The sequence below is a fragment of the Lynx canadensis genome, chromosome A1 (genome assembly GCF_007474595.2).
Source record: "Lynx canadensis isolate LIC74 chromosome A1, mLynCan4.pri.v2, whole genome shotgun sequence".
In the NCBI taxonomy this organism is placed as follows: domain Eukaryota; kingdom Metazoa; phylum Chordata; class Mammalia; order Carnivora; family Felidae; genus Lynx; species Lynx canadensis.
In genome coordinates, this window is record NC_044303.2 from 82,464,653 (window position 1) to 82,481,269 (window position 16,617).

At 58.1% G+C, this 16,617-nt stretch overlaps 1 protein-coding gene across 1 annotated transcript; it reads left to right on the top strand.

The window, feature by feature from the left end:
- The first annotated feature begins 1,143 nt into the window (after nucleotides 1-1,143).
- GRK1 (G protein-coupled receptor kinase 1) lies at nucleotides 1,144-13,610 on the top strand. Its single transcript, XM_030293118.1, has 7 exons — nucleotides 1,144-1,842; nucleotides 3,147-3,274; nucleotides 6,046-6,203; nucleotides 6,915-6,998; nucleotides 9,777-9,901; nucleotides 11,805-12,006; nucleotides 13,312-13,610. Exons 1-7 carry the CDS (start codon nucleotides 1,144-1,146, stop codon nucleotides 13,608-13,610), a joined length of 1,695 nt encoding a protein of 564 aa, XP_030148978.1.
- The last annotated feature ends 3,007 nt before the right edge of the window (nucleotides 13,611-16,617 follow it).

The window sequence follows — 16,617 nt, forward strand, 5'->3', positions numbered from 1 at the left end:
ATGTCCCCCGGGTGTGTGCCCAGATGTGTGCCCCAAGTGTGTCCCAGGTGTGTCCTCAAGGTATGTCTCAGATGTCCCCCACGTATGTGCCCCAGGGTCCCCTAGGTGTGTCCCCAGGTGTGTGTCCCAGGTGTGTGGGACACCTCCAGGTGTGTCCTGATGCCCCCCAGATGTGTCCCCCAGGTGTGTCCTCCAGGTGTGTTCCAGACGTCCCCTAGGTATGTGGCCCAGTGTGTCCCCCCAGGTATGTCTCTAGGTGTGTCCCAGATGTCCCCCAGGTTTGTGCCCCAGGATCCCCCAGGTGTGCTGCTGGCCTCTGCACCCCGCTCTCACTCCTGTTTCTGTGTGGGGCCTCAGCCCTGGGTGTAGCTGGGGTCTCCTGCTTCGGTCCTCACCTCACCTGAAGCTTCTACAGGCATTCTGCTTTGCTGGCACAGCCCAGGAGAGGGGAGGGAGCAGATGTGGAGCTGATCCCTGGGCAGGTGCCGGGGTTACCTTAGGTCTCAGAGCTGGCAGGTGACCTGGGGGCAGGCTTCTGTCCGTGTCAGGCCCGGTCCCCACACAGCCACAGTTGCCCTGCCAGCGGGGAACCATGGACACCCCAGGAGGCTGTTCTCCTGTGAGCTCTCACTGCCTTTTCTACGTGAATTTCTATGATCACCTGTTTTTCTTCCCACTTGCTTTTTTTTTTAAGACAAAAATGAAATATAGTGGGAAAACCACCGGCCATCTTTACTAAATCAGGGTTTCTCCTGGGCCCCTCTGCCTTCTGTTTGGTCTCCTGTCGTCTAGAGAAAACAAACGTGTCCCCGCCTGCCTAGGCTGAGGGCAGCTTCAGCCAGACGCAACGGGGCCCGGGTTTGTCCTTTCTGTCGGGCCCTCAGGAGGAGGGAGCCCTGAGGACGGGCCGTCTAATCCGACTGGAAGCCGCTTAGGGGATTGTCTTTTTCTGGCACCTGCTCTGTGACCCCGGGCTGGGATTTGGCCAGAGCTGCGTCAGCTGGGTCCCCTGGGCTCCTGGCACGGCCTCTAGTCACCCTTGCACCTGCTGGGACGCCTGCCATCTGGGGAGGGCAGGGGGCACGGACCCGGGGCGGCAGGTCAGGCCCCTCGTGCCTGACGCGGTGGGAGGCCAGCGCCAGGATGGATTTCGGGTCCCTGGAGACGGTGGTGGCCAACTCAGCCTTCATCGCTGCCCGGGGCAGCTTTGATGGGAGCAGCGGCCCATCCTCTCGGGACAGGAAGTACCTGGCCAAGCTGAAGCTGCCCCCACTGTCCAAGTGCCAGGGTCTCCGGGAGAGCCTGGACCTGGCGTTCCTGAGTGTGTGCTCAGAGCAGCCCATCGGCAAGCGGCTGTTCCAGCAGTTCCTGGGGGCCGACCAGAGGCATGCGCCGGCTCTGGAGCTTTGGAAGGACATCGAGGACTACGACACCGCTGACGATGACCTCCGGCCACAGAAGGCTCGCGCCATCCTGGCTGCGTACCTGGACCCCCAGGCCGAACTCTTCTGCAGCTTCCTGGACGAGGGGACCGTGGCGCAGGCCCGGGAGGGGCCCGTGGCGGGCGGGGACGGGCTCTTCCGGCCCCTGCTGCAGGAGACCCTGGTGTACCTGAGCCAGGCGCCCTTCCAGGAGTACCTGGACAGCCTGCACTTCCAGCGCTTCCTGCAGTGGAAGTGGCTGGAGGCCCAGCCCACCGGGGAGGACTGGTTTCTGGACTTCAGGGTCCTGGGGAAAGGCGGCTTCGGGGAGGTGTCTGCGTGCCAGATGAAGGCCACCGGCAAGTTGTATGCGTGTAAGAAGCTCAACAAAAAGAGACTCAAGAAAAGGAAGGGGTACCAGGTGGGCAGCCGGCCGCTCACATCGGGCAGGAGGGAGCGCCCCGAGACCTGCAGGGGGCCACCTGGGACCACGTCCAGCCCCACATGGGACGCTGGGCCCTCCCTGTGGGCAGCCTTCTCGCCCCAAGCGGAGCACAGGCCCCCTCTGGCCCGGGCCTCGGTGTGGCCGCTCTGAGCCACTGGCCCCAGCTCTCTGCACACACACGCGAGTTGCCGTGGTCCCTCCTCAGAGGGGGGCTTTGTGTTGTTGGTGTGGACTGCACCGTGCATCCCGCTGGCCTTCTTGTTTTCACCAACACCATGAAACATAGGAGCTGGTGTTGGAGGGAGGCTGTTGACCCATAATCTGGCTTTCTGGGGCTCTTCGGGCCCTGACTTGGGCCCTGACGGAGCACATGGGGGGTCCAGCCAGAGCTGGCAGTTACTAGAATGTTTTCCTGGCTCAGGTGAGCCAACGGTATGGCGGGTTGCCGCTTGGGGTCTGCTGTTCCCAGCTCGGGTCAGACTCCCTGTAGGGAGGACAGGGAAAGCTGAGCTCATCTCCTGTTGCGCTGGGTTCCCATCCTCTCCCGCTGCATAGAACAGACACAGCTTTTTGGGGTAAACAGCAGCCACCAAGGGTGACTGCGTTTCTTGCCAGCACTCCCCACTTGGGGCTGTGGGAGCAAGCAGGCGTGGTCTCACCCGACAGTGTCTTCTGTCCCAAGTTCAGGGTCCTCACTGAACTTAACACTCGGCAGGACAAACCCAGAACCTGTCCACGCAGCGTGGGTGCAGAGGGGCCTCCTGAACCATCGAGGGCACCTCCTTGGAAAAGGAACTCTGCTTTCCTTGCCCAAATACAACTTTAAAAGACATTCTAAGTGCACATCGTGAGGTTTGAAAATGAAGACAGAAAATGAACAGACGAGGGTGGGTGCCCAGCCGTCCGCTGCCCCGTGGCCCGGCGAGGAGGGCAGGGTGGCAGGGGGCGAGCCGGTTGGACATAAGGAAGCACTGGAAGGAAAGCCTCGAACAGGCAGCCACAGACATGCGGGATCCTCACCTGGCGTTTTTAAGGCTGGCTGTCTGACTCCCGCCTCCTCCCGGAGGCTCCAGGAAGCCTGAGTCCTCTGGACTTTGTCTCTGGGGATGGGGCGAGTGAGACACGTGTGTAGGTTACTTGTGGTTGCTTTGTGTTGCGCAAGCTGCTTCAAATGCGTTTGTAACTCTGTTTCTGTTTTCTGGCTTGTGGGGCTTGGGCTTCTATGGTGACATCACATTCCCGCTTAAACCTGGGTACTTATTCGAGATCTTGTTTTTCAGGGTGCTATGGTAGAGAAGAAGATTCTAGCAAAGGTACACAGCAGGTTTATAGTCTCGCTGGCGTATGCATTTGAAACCAAAACCGACCTCTGTCTGGTGATAACTATCATGAACGGAGGCGACCTGAGGTAAGCAGGGGGCAGGCTTGGAGAAGGGGCCCTGGGGCCCTGGGGGCTGTCCCACCTGCACAGAATATGCTAACACCCGAGGAGAAGTCCTGCCCCCCATCAATATGCTCCTCTCTGGCCCCTGGTTGCCGACTCTCCAAGCGGTGAAACGCGGGGTTGTGGGGAGGTGGCCCACGGCTCTCTAGTTGCCGGTGGACGTGGGGTTTGTGTGGCGGCGGGCGTGGGGCACAGGTGCCGTGGGTCAAGCACTCGTTGGGGGGACAGATGAATGGAAGGTGAGCGAGGGCCCTGCTCTTGGGGACGGCAGCAGAGACGGAAACACGACGTGGCCGACTTCAGGAGCTGTGGCTTTGCTCTCAGCGTGTCTGGTGCCTGGACTTGCCGAAGGCCTGACAGCTTGGCTCTGGGCTCCCGTGGGAAGTCAGACCACTGGCCCTCGGTGGGGAAAGACCCAGATGCAAGTCGGGCAACCTGCCCGCTCTTGCCTCAGCATGCTGGTCTGTAAAACGGGGATGAAGAATAACACTAGTGTTCTCAGGGCCTTGTGGGGAGTAAGTTAATACTGCCACACACCTGCGGGAGAGTCATGTGGCACACAAACAGGGCCATCGCTCTTGGTGTTGCCTGCAAGCCCTCTGCCTTCATTCTTCCTGCTGGATTTGTCGCCACTGAAGCTCTGTCAGGTGTTTGCCGGCCGCATTTCCCGGGTGCGGATTCTGAGCCTTGAGTAAGGAACCCGTGTGAGGCCACACGGAAGAGGAAGTACAGGCAACGTGACTGAAAGCGCAGAGAAGGTCATGACATTGTGCTGTACTGCACTCTACTGTATGACATCGCACTGTCCTAAGCTCATTGCTCTACACGGGACTGGACTGGACTGGACACACCACACCATCCTCTACTACACCGTCCTACACCACGTTACACCACGCTGTCCTGTGCTACACTATACTACACTATGCTGTCCTATGCTATGCCATGGTACCCCGCGCTACACTATACTACTCTACGTTGTCCTGTGCTACACCACACTATGCCACACTGTACTACTCTACACGGTACTATACGATGCCATACTACCCTATGCTATACTATATTACAGCACACCGCCCTCGACTTTGCTGTGCTGCTCTACTATACTGTATTGCATCACACTACGCTGCCGTGTACCGCACTACACCGCACCGTGCCACACTATGTGCTATTGTACCACGCTACACCATACTACACTACAGCACACTGCACCATACTACGACACTATGCCGTACTAGACTGCGCTGCGCTAGACTCCCATAACATACCACGCTACGTGACACTGTACCGTGCCGTACTAAACAACCCAACTCTACCCTAGACTAAACCACACTAGACCAGACTACACCATACTACACTGTCCCATACTGCACGGTAGTATGATACACGCCATACCATTCTATATGACACTGAACTACACTGCATGATATTATACTGTGCTACGCTATACTCGACTATATTATACCACAGTATATTAGACCACAACCTGCTACATGATATGATACGTCTCACTGTACTATACTATACTACACTATGCCCCACCATGCCATAATATGCCATACTACACCGCTCTATATTATACTATACTACGTCGCACTATGCCATCCCGCACCGCACCATGCCACACTACACTATACTGCCATGTCATTCTTTGCTACACTACCGTATACCACACTGTGCCATAACATGCCACGCCATACTATGCTACTCTGTATTACGCTACACTACACACGACACCTTCTACACTACACTACACTACACCATACTACACCGTGCAGCTCTCTACGCCACTATACTACTCTATGCTACACCATACCGTACTCTACTGTGCCACACTATGCTACACTGTACTACGCTGCATATGCCACAGTACACGACCACACCATACTGTATTACACCACACTACACAATACCACACCACACCGCACCATCCTACATTATACTCCATTACTCCGTTATGCTTGCTTAACTCTCCCACGCTACATCATACTACACACGTCACGCTGTACCACGCTACGTTACGCTACGTTACGCTACGTTATTCAATGCCGTGCTGTTCTGTACTATACTTCACTACACTACGTTATACTACTCTGTGCACTACGCTATATTATGATACCAGTGCAATGTAAACGCCATTTAGTTTGTTGTCCTGGCTTTCTCATGGTCTGGCTCACGTGGGGTTTCCTCTCTTGTTTTCTGAGTCTGCCTCTCCCTGGTTGCTATCTGGTATAAATAGTTTGTTTCCTTTTATCGGTAGGTCGTCAGGTCTTGCTTCTGCATAGGACGTGATAGTGGAAAGATGGGGAGGGGGGAGGCAGGAAGGAGACCGTCCCGCAGGCCCACCAGGAGTCTGCGTGCGTGGGCTTGGTGAGGTGGCTGCCACGCTTGCCGGGGCGCCATATTGAGTCCTCAGGCCGCTCACACAGGCTTCCTTCAGTGCCCTCTGCCCTTCCTCCCTTGGCTGGCACGGGTGAGATGGCTTTGGGGTCCATTTCCAGCTTTGCAGGCCAGTGTGGGAGAGGCAGGGACAGCCGTGCACTCTTCTGTCTGCTCTTCCCCATGGCGGTGGCACTGCAGGCTCTGAGGGCTGGTGCCGAGGCCCCACAATGACCGCTTTGCCAACACAAAACAGGATTTTGAGGCTCTCACTGTTTCCTGAGATCTTACTTCCTATGGAAACTGGGGGCACGTTGTTGTGCCGGAGAAGCATGGGCATCTGCGTGGTCTGCCCCCAGATACCACATCTACAACGTGAACGAGGAGAGCCCTGGCTTCCAGGAGCCACGTGCCGTGTTCTACATAGCCCAGATTGTCAGCGGCCTGGAGCACCTACATCAGAGGGACATCGTCTACCGAGACCTCAAGCCTGAGAACGTACTTCTGGATGATGACGGTGAGGTGGCCTCCCTCCCCTCCCGCCCTCCCCCTTCCCAGTATCTCCCTCCTGACTTCCCCTCCAGACCCCCCCTCACCAGACTCTCCTCTGTGGCCCAACAGGTCATTGGTAGGGAGATGGGCCGGTTTTGATGAGTGTTATAACTTTAAACGGCACCAAAGGCATCTTAAGTTTGTTGTTCATTTCACACATTTTGCACAATTGTCTCTAAAGTTTTTGATGGATTTAGTTGAAATTTGGTACATAATTAGGCACCAAGCATTATAGGGAGTTAACTCAGGAGTTAACTGTGGAACTCTTGGTGAAGGGTTAACATTTTGTTCCTGATCATAAATCCTCAGTCTGTCACTCGTTCTGCCTTTTATGGGATTGTCATCAGAAAGTGACATTGAGATCTAGGTTTCCTTCATGTCCCTTAGATACCCTCCCTTTGTGTCACCAAGTCATGCAAACATGGGCATTCTCAAAATGGGGTTTGGGTGGATTGTGCCCCCACTCACAGCCGCAGATCTGCTGGGGCCCCTGCAGTCTGGCCTCGGCGCCCTGGGGTGGGCCCGTGCTGCGAGTGTGTGCCCGTGGGCGCATGTGTGCCCTTGTGTGTGTGTGCGCATGTGGGCAGAGGCTGCCCTTGGCTCCTGCAGGCTTGGGAACACCAGGCGCCTTTGTTCTGTGGAGCTGCGTGTGACCTCAGTCCATGTTTGCTTTCAGGTAATATCCGAATATCTGACCTTGGGCTGGCCGTGGAGCTGAAGGACGGGCAGACCAAGACCAAGGGCTATGCAGGAACCCCAGGTTAGCACCTGAGAGCGAGGGTGGGGGCTGAGGCCCTAGGGGTTCGTGGGGGCCCCCATCTGTCATAGTGAATAGCAAAACCACGGGGCCTGGCCAGCAGGCACGCCCGGCAGCTCGAGAGCTGCACCCACCGCAGGGATGACCCCTCCCGCCTGCTGGTCCGGACGTGTCACACCCTCTGAGATAGAAGCTTCTGCCTTCAGTGGCTTTCCGGACATCAGCAGAATGTGTTTGTCTGGAGGGGAGCCCGACCATGTTGGCTGGAGCCCTGAGGGTCTGTGCTCAGTGGATCACCGGCTGCACCCCCACCGAGGCGGGCAGCCTGGGAGAGCCCCGAGGGGTACCCAGCCCCCACCGCAGTGTGACCAGGGCCTTTGCTGTCCAAGGAAGCCCTGGGTAGGGTGTGAGGCAGGCAGGGTGGCCTCAGGGGAGGGGGCTGCCCTCGTCCTGTGTGTGTGCGCGGCTGTGTATGTGCGCACGCACATGTGTGTCCGTGTTTGCTTGTGTATGAGTGTGTGTGCACTGTGTGCGCGTGTGTATGTGTGTGCAGTGCACAACACATTCTGCTGCTCCCCCATGTCCCCCAGCCCAGGCCTGCAGAGAACCCAGGAGACCCTGGGAACAGGGGAACAGGGGCGGGGCGGGCATAGCACAGCTGCCCAAGCTGCAGGGGGAGCTCAGTGCCGGCAGGCCAGGGGCACCTGAGGGTCAGCCCCCTGCCCCACCCTGTCCCGAAAGGTCCAGGGACCCTCAGCAGATCCTCTCCTGGGTTGATCTGGCTTTGGAGAGGAGCTGCCACAGTGGGTCTGTCCTCACCTGTGGCTTTGTTTAGGGAAGGTCCTATCTTGAGTTTTCCAGGTCCTTGGCCAGAGTCTATGAAGTTCCAGCCCTGAGTGTGAGTGTGTGAGTGGAAACACCCCACATATTTTGGGGTGATTCAAATCGTTAGGAGAAGGCTGTGGAGAATAAGGCACCGCAGGCTGGATTCCAAGTGGTCTGACTCCAGGCCCTGGTGGTATGCAGGCCCATGTGTGAGGGCCCCGCCGGCCAGCAGAGGGCCCCGCAGGCTTTCCTGTGGCCGCGGCCCTTCTCTGAGCAGAGGGTCTTGTCTTCTGTGCCTTTGGGGGCAGGGGCAGGGTGTGACCCACAAAGAGGCCCAGCAGAGGTTACCGTGGAGCTTGGGGTGACGCCTGCTGGGTCCTCCCCAGCAGCCACTCTGCACCCTGCCTGCTATGGCCGCAGTCAGCAGGCTGTGACCCCTGCGTGGAGGAGATGTGAGCGTGCCCTCCGACCCCATGGACGCGGGGCTGGGTCAACGCGGGGAAGAATTAGTAACTAGACAGTGGAGTGTTCACTCATTCATTCATTCATTTGCCCACTCACTCACTCATTCACTCACTCACTCACTCACCTGTGCATTCAGGTGACAAATGTTCACTGGTGCTTGCTCTTTCCCGGATGCCACATAGGTCCTGGGGATACAAAACGATGTGTCACCCAGACCAAGTTGGGAAGCAGAGCAGAGGCACCACTGGGGTGTTTGCTCAGAAATTGATCCTCTCCCTGTGGCCTGGCTGGCCTTTCTCCTAGACCTTGTTTCAACCTAGAAGTTGTGGCCAGTGAAACACATCTTTCTTATAGCATTTGAGCAGTCTGGAGTCTTTTCAGTTCCTGAAAAGCAGGACCTACAAAGGGGTGAAGGGGTGTCAGGTCCCGGAGGGTCTGTGGGATTTGACTCCTGTAACCTATCAGGAACAGGTGAATCTCTGGTCATATCAGCTTGGCCGCCTTGCTGAGCACACCACCTATTGGAACCTGGCCATGAACATGGTATACTGAGGGCCTGGAGGGACAGGAAATCAACAGACACATTAGCTTTGCTTCCCTTGGAATGTCTGAAGCGGTCAGGAACAGAAGCCACCTGCACCTAGACCATAGCACCGACCCCTGGTCCCCGGGGAGTGGACCGTGGGTCCCAGAAACTGGCCTGTCCACCCTTCCCATGTGCTGGCTGGCTTCTGTACAGTGGCAGGTAGGGAGTGGAGGCCCAGAGCTTGCTTTCAGGGATGTGGACCTTCACAATGTGGGGCTCCCCCACGTGGCCCCAACTTCCCAAATGTGGCTGGCCTGACATGGGAACAGGTGGGGCAGTGGTAGGCATCTGGATTTGGAACATCTGGGCCTCACTCTGTCCTTTTGTGCCCTTTTCCAGAATCAACGGGTAGTGCCTATCTCTGACCACACACACCCACCACTCCACAGGTCACACTTGTACCTGAGTGGCAAGTGAGGACTGTTACTGTCTGTGTGCTGTGGTCTCAGGGACCACCTCTCTGTCTGTCTGCTGTGGTCTCAGGGACCGCCTCTCTGTCTGCTGTGTTCAGGGACCATCACTCTGCTGTGGTCTCAGGGACCAGTCACTCTGTCTGTCTGCTGTGGTTCTGAGGGACCATCACTCTGCTCATCTGCTGTGGTGTGCCACAGGGAAGATGGGGCCTCACAGCTCATGTGATGTGGACGGCAGTGGTTCTCAAGCAGGGGCAGTTCTGCCGGGAGGGGATACTTGGCAGTGTCCAGAGAGTTTGGGTTGTGACACCTGGGGGCTCTAACTACTTACTGGCCGTGGGCCGGGAGTGCTGTTGCACATGCAGCCCGGAAGGGAAGGTCTGCGTGTGAAGCCTGTGGTCGTGCACGTGGGACATCGGTTCCGTGCCCACTGGGGCCGGGTGAGTGATTGCCACCACGTGCTGAATCTGAGTCTGCGCTGTTGCCTGGCAGGTTTCATGGCCCCTGAGCTCTTGCAGGGTGAGGAGTACGACTTTTCTGTGGATTACTTTGCCCTGGGGGTTACACTGTACGAGATGATCGCGGCCAGAGGACCCTTCCGCGCCCGCGGGGAGAAGGTAGGAGGTCACTCTGTCATCCTGTGATGGCCCACTCGTGGGGGTCGTAGGAGCAGGTGTCCTGCAGCTGCCCCACGGTGACCCTGCTTGTGGCGGGGGGAGGTGCTGCTCAGATCTTGGGCACTAGGCTTCTTGTGGGCAGGGGAGGGGACATGGTGGCCTCGTGTCATGGAGCTCCCCACACCGAGACGTGTCTTAGGACCAGCCGTGCCTGGGCCTCCCCAATCCCCCTCCCCACGAGCAGCACTCAGCCCACCTGGGGCCAAGCTGGTCTAAAGGGATGGGGGTGCGGCCTCGTCCCCCCCCTGCCTTCCACGGCAGACCAGCGAGCTCACTGTCGCCCCCTCCAGCACTGCAACCTTTCTGAATAGAGGGCAGTGGGCCTCACGTCTCTGTGCCCTGCCCCTGGCCCCCCACGCTCTCTCCTGCACCGTCTGCCCCAGAGTCTGCAGGGTGCTGTTACCCCAACCCACCCAAACCACAAACACAGGCTCACCTCAGTGACACCCGGGGTCTAGCTCAGACCACCATGACACAGCAGATGCCACAGTAAAGCAAGTCAAATGAACTTTCTGGTTTCCCAGTGTGTGTAAAGGTCACATGTCCACATGCTACAGGCTGCTGAGTGTTCAGTGGCTTTCCGTCCAAAACAGTCCACGTACCTTAGTTAACAAATACTTACAGCTAACTGGGAGCTCAGCGGGTTGTGATCACTGATCACCATAGCAAATAAAACAATAATGAAAATGTTTGAAATACTGTGAGAATCACCAAAATGTCACAGAGACGTGTAGGAGCGAATGCTGTTGGGGAAGTGGTGCCAGCAAGTCTGCTGCCATTTGTAAACACTGCAGCGTCCCCCATAGATGGTATCTGGGGGCCTCGCCGCCTGCTCGAAACCCAGCCTCTTCTGGCGGGTGGGCCACTGGGCAAGTGGCGAGCCGGGGCTGAGGAGGCAGGGCGGGCAGGAGGCGTCTCCAGGGCCTGGTGGGAACAGCAGTATTTAGGCGGCCCCGTGCCTGCCTGGAGGTCACGCCTTTCACTTTCTTCTGCCGGGGTCCCGAACGTGTCCGTCCCCAGGTCACCCTGGTCCTGAGACACCCAGTCTTCCAGGAGCAGAGTCCTCCTCGCACAGCTAACACAGCCGGCCGCTCTGTGTCTCTGCACGGCTGCCCTTGATCACTACTAACTCGTTTTCTCTCCTGACTTGCAACCACGCAGAAGAGCCAGGGCTGTGGGATCCGCACAAAGCGGGGGCCCCAGCACAGAGCTCTCACTGACCCCACGGCCCTGACCAGAGGCCCTGTTTTCCGTGTGTGCGAGCCTGACGAGTCAGGCACAGAGTGTGCGGTGGGCCCACGGTGGCCCACTGTGTGTCCCACGGCCCGTGGCCAGCTGGGCGTCAGACCTGCGATGGCAAATGAAGAGTAAGCCTGTGTCTGCACAGTGTTAGGAAGGCGGATCTAACGTGTGGTGAGAGCACACGGCCAGCGTTTGCCGAGCTGGGAGGGGAAGATGGGCTGCAAAGGGCACGGGGTGCATCTGGGGTCATCGTAGGGCCCCCTGGTCACTGGGAATGGGGTCCTGTGGTGTGGAAACTATACTCCATAAAGCGGATTCAAACTCGCCCTCAGTTTCCACCCAGTCAGGAGGTCTCTGCCAGCTCTGTCTGCAAAGTTGGCTCTTTCTCTTACCTTTCTCATTTTCACAGTGGGTAAGGAATGGTTATGTAGAGGCACCGCAGCATCAACCAGAGCGCCCTAACCTTGACCAACACCGTTGGGGGGCCCGGGGACCACACACGCAGGGTCAGCCATTACCTTGGGCTGGTGTCTTCCTGGGCGGTGTGCTGGCCTGCATGGGCTCCACAGGCCTGACGTGACGTGGCGCATCCCCTGTGCAGGTAGAGAACAAGGAGCTCAGACAGAGGGTCCTCTCCGAGCCCGTCAAGTACTCGGACAAGTTCAGCCAGGCCAGCAAGGACTTCTGCGAGGCGCTGCTGGAGAAGGACCCTGAGAAGCGCCTGGGGTTCAGAGACGGGACCTGTGACGGGCTCCGCGCCAACCCCCTCTTTAAGGACATTAACTGGAGACAGCTGGAGGCCGGTACTGTCCTCTCGCCTTTGGATCTGGGGGGCCGCAGGGGGCAGGTCCGGCGGGAGGTCCTTGCTTGCTCTGCCTGCCCTGTTGGCACCTCCTGAGCTCTGCGGTGATGCCAGCAGAGATGCCCCGTGGCCTCCTGTCCCCAACTAACCCACCGTCCCCACTTCTCTGTCCACACAGAGGTTTTTCGGGCTGGTGTTGGGTGGGATGCTTGGGGTGCTGCCCACCTTTGAACTGAAGATCCACACCTGTGCTTGTGGGTTTCCACACCCTGTACTTTCTTTTTTTTTTTTTTTTTAAATTTTTTTTTTTCAACGTTTATTTATTTTTGGGACAGAGAGAGACAGAGCATGAACGGGGGAGGGGCAGAGAGAGAGGGAGACACAGAATCGGAAACAGGCTCCAGGCTCTGAGCCATCAGCCCAGAGCCTGACGCGGGGCTCGAACTCACGGACCGCGAGATCGTGACCTGGCTGAAGTCGGACGCTTAACCGACTGCGCCACCCAGGCGCCCCATCCACACCCTGTACTTTCAAGGAGCCCCTGATCCAAGACAAGGCAGGATCCCTCAAGCCGTCGTCTTGGGAGAACCTCGTTCCTTCAGTCAGTCTGTGTTGTCAGGTGTCCCTTGTGGGACACACGTGTAGGTGAGCGTGTGCAGATGCAGCCCCAGCCCCAAGCCTACGGTAGGGCGTGTGAGCTGCGACTCCCTACGGGAGCCCCAAGCGTCAGATGCCCAAAGGAGAGGAGTTGCTTTTGCAGGGAGGGGGGCTCTGTGGCTGGATGGTGGTGCTGGTGTAGGGAAGATGGGAGCCAGGAGATCTGGGGCCTGAGGCGGGGGGTTCCGCAGGCCATGCCACCGGTCTGGCAGGTGGCTCAGCCCCGGGCCCACACTGAAGGGAAGGGTGGGTGGTGCGGCCACGGGGGTCACGTGGCTAGTGTTGTATATTGGTGACTGAAGGACTTTGGCTCCTGAGCGGGCTGGGAGAAAAGCCGGCTTTGGAAAGAAATCGAGATGCTCAGCCTGACTGTGCTGGGTTCGAGGTGTTGCACCTGCAGACAAGGAAGCCCCCTGGGAGGCAGGTGTGAGGACACAGACCAGAGCAGGCTGTTCCTTTGCCATGGGCGCCCAGGAGGCGCATCCTGCCTGGATGCTAAGACCCTCACACCCGCCCAGCGTGCTGTGCAGCACCCGGACACCCGTCCTGAGCCTTCGGACACCCTGGAAGGGCAGCCCTGCTCGCTGAGCACACGGCCGTTTCCTTCTGTTTTCGGCATTTCCCATCCCTGTTTTCTGTCTCCTCACAGGGATGCTGACACCCCCCTTCGTCCCAGACTCCAGGACAGTCTATGCCAAGAACATCCAGGACGTGGGCGCCTTCTCCACGGTCAAGGGCGTGGCCTTCGACAAAGCCGATACCGAGTTCTTCCAGGAGTTCGCGACCGGCAACTGCCCCATTCCCTGGCAGGAGGAGATGATCGAGACGGGCGTGTTCGCGGAGCTGAACGTCTGGCGCTCTGACGGGCAGATGCCTGACGACATGAAGGGGGTCGCCGTGGAGGAGGCAGCCCCCACGTCCAAGTCCGGGATGTGTCTGGTTTCCTAGGTGTGCAGGGGCAAGAAGGCCTCTGTGAGCCACCAGAGAAAGGCAAGGAGTGGCCAGATGTCCCGGCCCAGCTCAGGAGCCCAGCCCGTAAATAGTCTGCTTCTTCTGCCCCATTTCACTCAGAGACACACCGTGGTTCTCAGATGGCACGTCCCACTCGAGGGCTCTTGTGGACGTCCCCGCCGGCAGCCGGGTCAGCCGTCCGGGCAAAGCATTGCTTGGCGTTTTGGTATATGTTTCCTGCACCTTAACTGCACCTTCCCAGGTGGGAGGCATTCTCCTTGTTGGCTCAGGAGTTGGCAGAGCATGGCCCGCAGGCTCACGGACACCAGTGGAGAGGCCTGGTGCCCCCCTTCATGCCCAGACTGTGCCCCCCGCCACCTGCCTGCTGCCAGGGCCTGAGATACCCACCACCTGCATGTTGGACATGCTGACATCTGCCAGGCTCTGGGGGCGCAGTCTCCCAGGGCTTGCGTCACCCAGGCTGCGGCCCAGTGTCCCAGAGGAGGGAGGACGGGGGCTCTGGGGATGAAGGCGACGGCAGCAGCCTCCCCCTCAGCTTCTCTGTGTCCTGAGAACATCTCCAGCCGATGGCATCCGGGTGTGCCGTTCTCTGGCCCAAGCAACAGCTTACCACCGGACTCTGCCTCCTGGCAAAGCCCTTTCCCGTGCTCCCGTCCTGGGCAAGCTTGGGGCCGGCTGGTCTTGCAACATGGGGTTTTCTGGCTGATGGCTAGGGCCAGACCCTGTCGGAATCCCCAGAGGCAACAGCACTGGAGTTTTGGGGTCCTAACCCTTATGAGCACAAGTATGCCCTCCTTCTGGCCTGTGTCCGTGTTTCCAGCTTCACCTTTAACCCCAAGAATCCCCACGTGCGTCCTGCCTGGAAGAACACAGTCTTTGTAGTGGCCTCCAGATGACGTTCACTCCTGGGCTGGGATTTGGTGGCATTGGCCTTGGAACCCGAGACTGCCCAGGGGGCTCAGGTGGGGCCGAGCCCCTGGGGAGGAGCTGAGATTTAGGGCCTGAAGTTTCCAGAAGGGTCTACTTTTCCTTAGGAAATAACTTCTGAGTCCCTGCAACTCATACACTGTGTCACATGCTGGTCCATGCAGAGAGCCACATGACGTGGCTGTGAGATGCCGGATTGCGTGTGGGGGTCACGTGGGAAGACTCCCCCTGGGAGTGTCAGAAGACACCACAGCATTTACCTGTCAAGTGGGGCTGACGTTGGGTCCTGCCAGGGGCTGCAAAAGAGGGAGTCCTACCTAGTTTTAGCACATGTCCTGGGGTCACTGCTTCCTTTCCCAGCTACCTCATGAGAGTCCACCCTGAGTATTGGGGTGCCCCCACCCTCAGACTGTCAACACCAAGTGTTCAGGGGCCCCCTTGCCCTCAGACTGTCATCCCTGAGTGTTTGGGGAACCCCTGCCCTCGGGCTGTCATCCTCAAGTGTTTGGGGAACCCCCACCCTCAGACTCTCAACCCTGTGTTGGGGCACCCCCGCCCTTAGACTGTTAACACCGAGTGTTTGGGGCACCCCTGCCCTCGATCTGTCATCCTTGAGTGTTCAGGGAACCGCCACCCTCAGACTATCAACACCAAGTGTTTGGGGCACCCCCGCCCTCAGACTATCAACACCAAGTATTCAGGGGTGCCCCTGCCCTCAGACTGTCAACACTGAGTATTTGGGGCATCTCTGCCCTTAGACTATCATCCTCGAGTGTTTGGGGAACCCCCACCCTCAGGGGGTGCCCCCATCCTCAGACCGTCAATCCCAAGTATATTGGGGCATCCCTGCCCTCAGACTGTCATCCTCGTGTTCAAGTAACTCCCACCCTCAGACTGTCAACCCTGTGTTGGGGTGCTCCTACCCTCAGACTGTCAACACTGAGTGCTGGGGGGGTTGTTGCCTGCAGAAGTCCATGTGCAGTCCTCTGCTCTCTGCCCTCAGGGGACCAGTGGGTCCTGTAGCCAACAGCTCTGGAGGGTTGCCACTCTGGCCCCCACGCCTGCCTGGCACAGGGCCGTGTCGTGTGTGGCCGTGCAGAGGCTAGCCAGGTGGTGGAGAAAATCCGGCCTGTGCTTCCGAGGACCGTATGACATGAAGCCTCTGCCTTTAAAGCACCCTTGGACCAGAAAGATCCTTCTCTCCTGGCTGTGCATGTGGCCCACCAGAGGCAAAAACTGTTCTGGAAGGGCCTGGAGAGACGCCCAGCGCTTTCTGGTGTGTGATCTGGAGCATCTCTGCAGGCGCCCAGGACCAGGGACATGGGGCTGTTGGCGGGCAAATCACCCTCACCCAGTCTTGCTTTGTTTTCCAGAAAGGTGCACGTGGGCTAGGTAATGGCCATATGTGTCACTGCACTACCTTGTGGTGCAACAAGGACCTGTTTCTGGCTTTTATAAACCCATTTAGTCTGTTCTAGGTTCTCATGGCCCTGAACAAAGAGTGATTCCAGCAGCTGTGTGGATGGAGGCCTGGCCTGAAGCCCCTTGGCGTCTGCCAGGGGGGCCCATTTGCCTGCGTCTGATGGCCAGATGGTCAGATAAAACACAGGACATCGGATGCATTTGAATTTCAGATGAACAGCAAATACTGTTTTTAGTGCGTGTCCCAAATTATCCAGTTTGTGATCTGGCGCCTGTTGCTGAAATGCTTCACGTGTAAGTAACTAATTCCTCTGAATCAGCAGGTCTGTCAGGCATAGTTGTGACTTCAGCGGTCTCTCCGTCATCGGAAGAGGTCTTTCCCAAGCCCATAAAACTCAAGCTGGCCTCAGTGCCCCTGCCCCCTGCTCCCCTACCTACAGGCGACCCTGCACACACTTGAACAGTGGTCTCAAGGCGCTAATTTAGGACGCCCAGTGCCTGTGGAAATTGCGACCTCCTGTGGGACATCCCTCCCCCAGCTCTCCTGGGGGTCCCGGCGGTGGCGGGCAGGGGAAGGGTCAGTGCCTGCCAGTGGTTTCTTCACAGTCTCGGGGGATCTCTGCTGTGGGTGGTC

Coding starts and splice junctions, on each gene's coding strand:
- GRK1 (XM_030293118.1), top strand. CDS start 1,144: ATGGATTTCGGGTCCCTGGAGACGGTGGTGGCCAACTCAGCCTTCATC. Junction 6,204..6,914: donor CGTACTTCTGGATGATGACG/GTGAGGTGGCCT, acceptor GTTTGCTTTCAG/GTAATATCCGAATATCTGAC. Junction 6,999..9,776: donor GGGCTATGCAGGAACCCCAG/GTTAGCACCTGA, acceptor GTTGCCTGGCAG/GTTTCATGGCCCCTGAGCTC.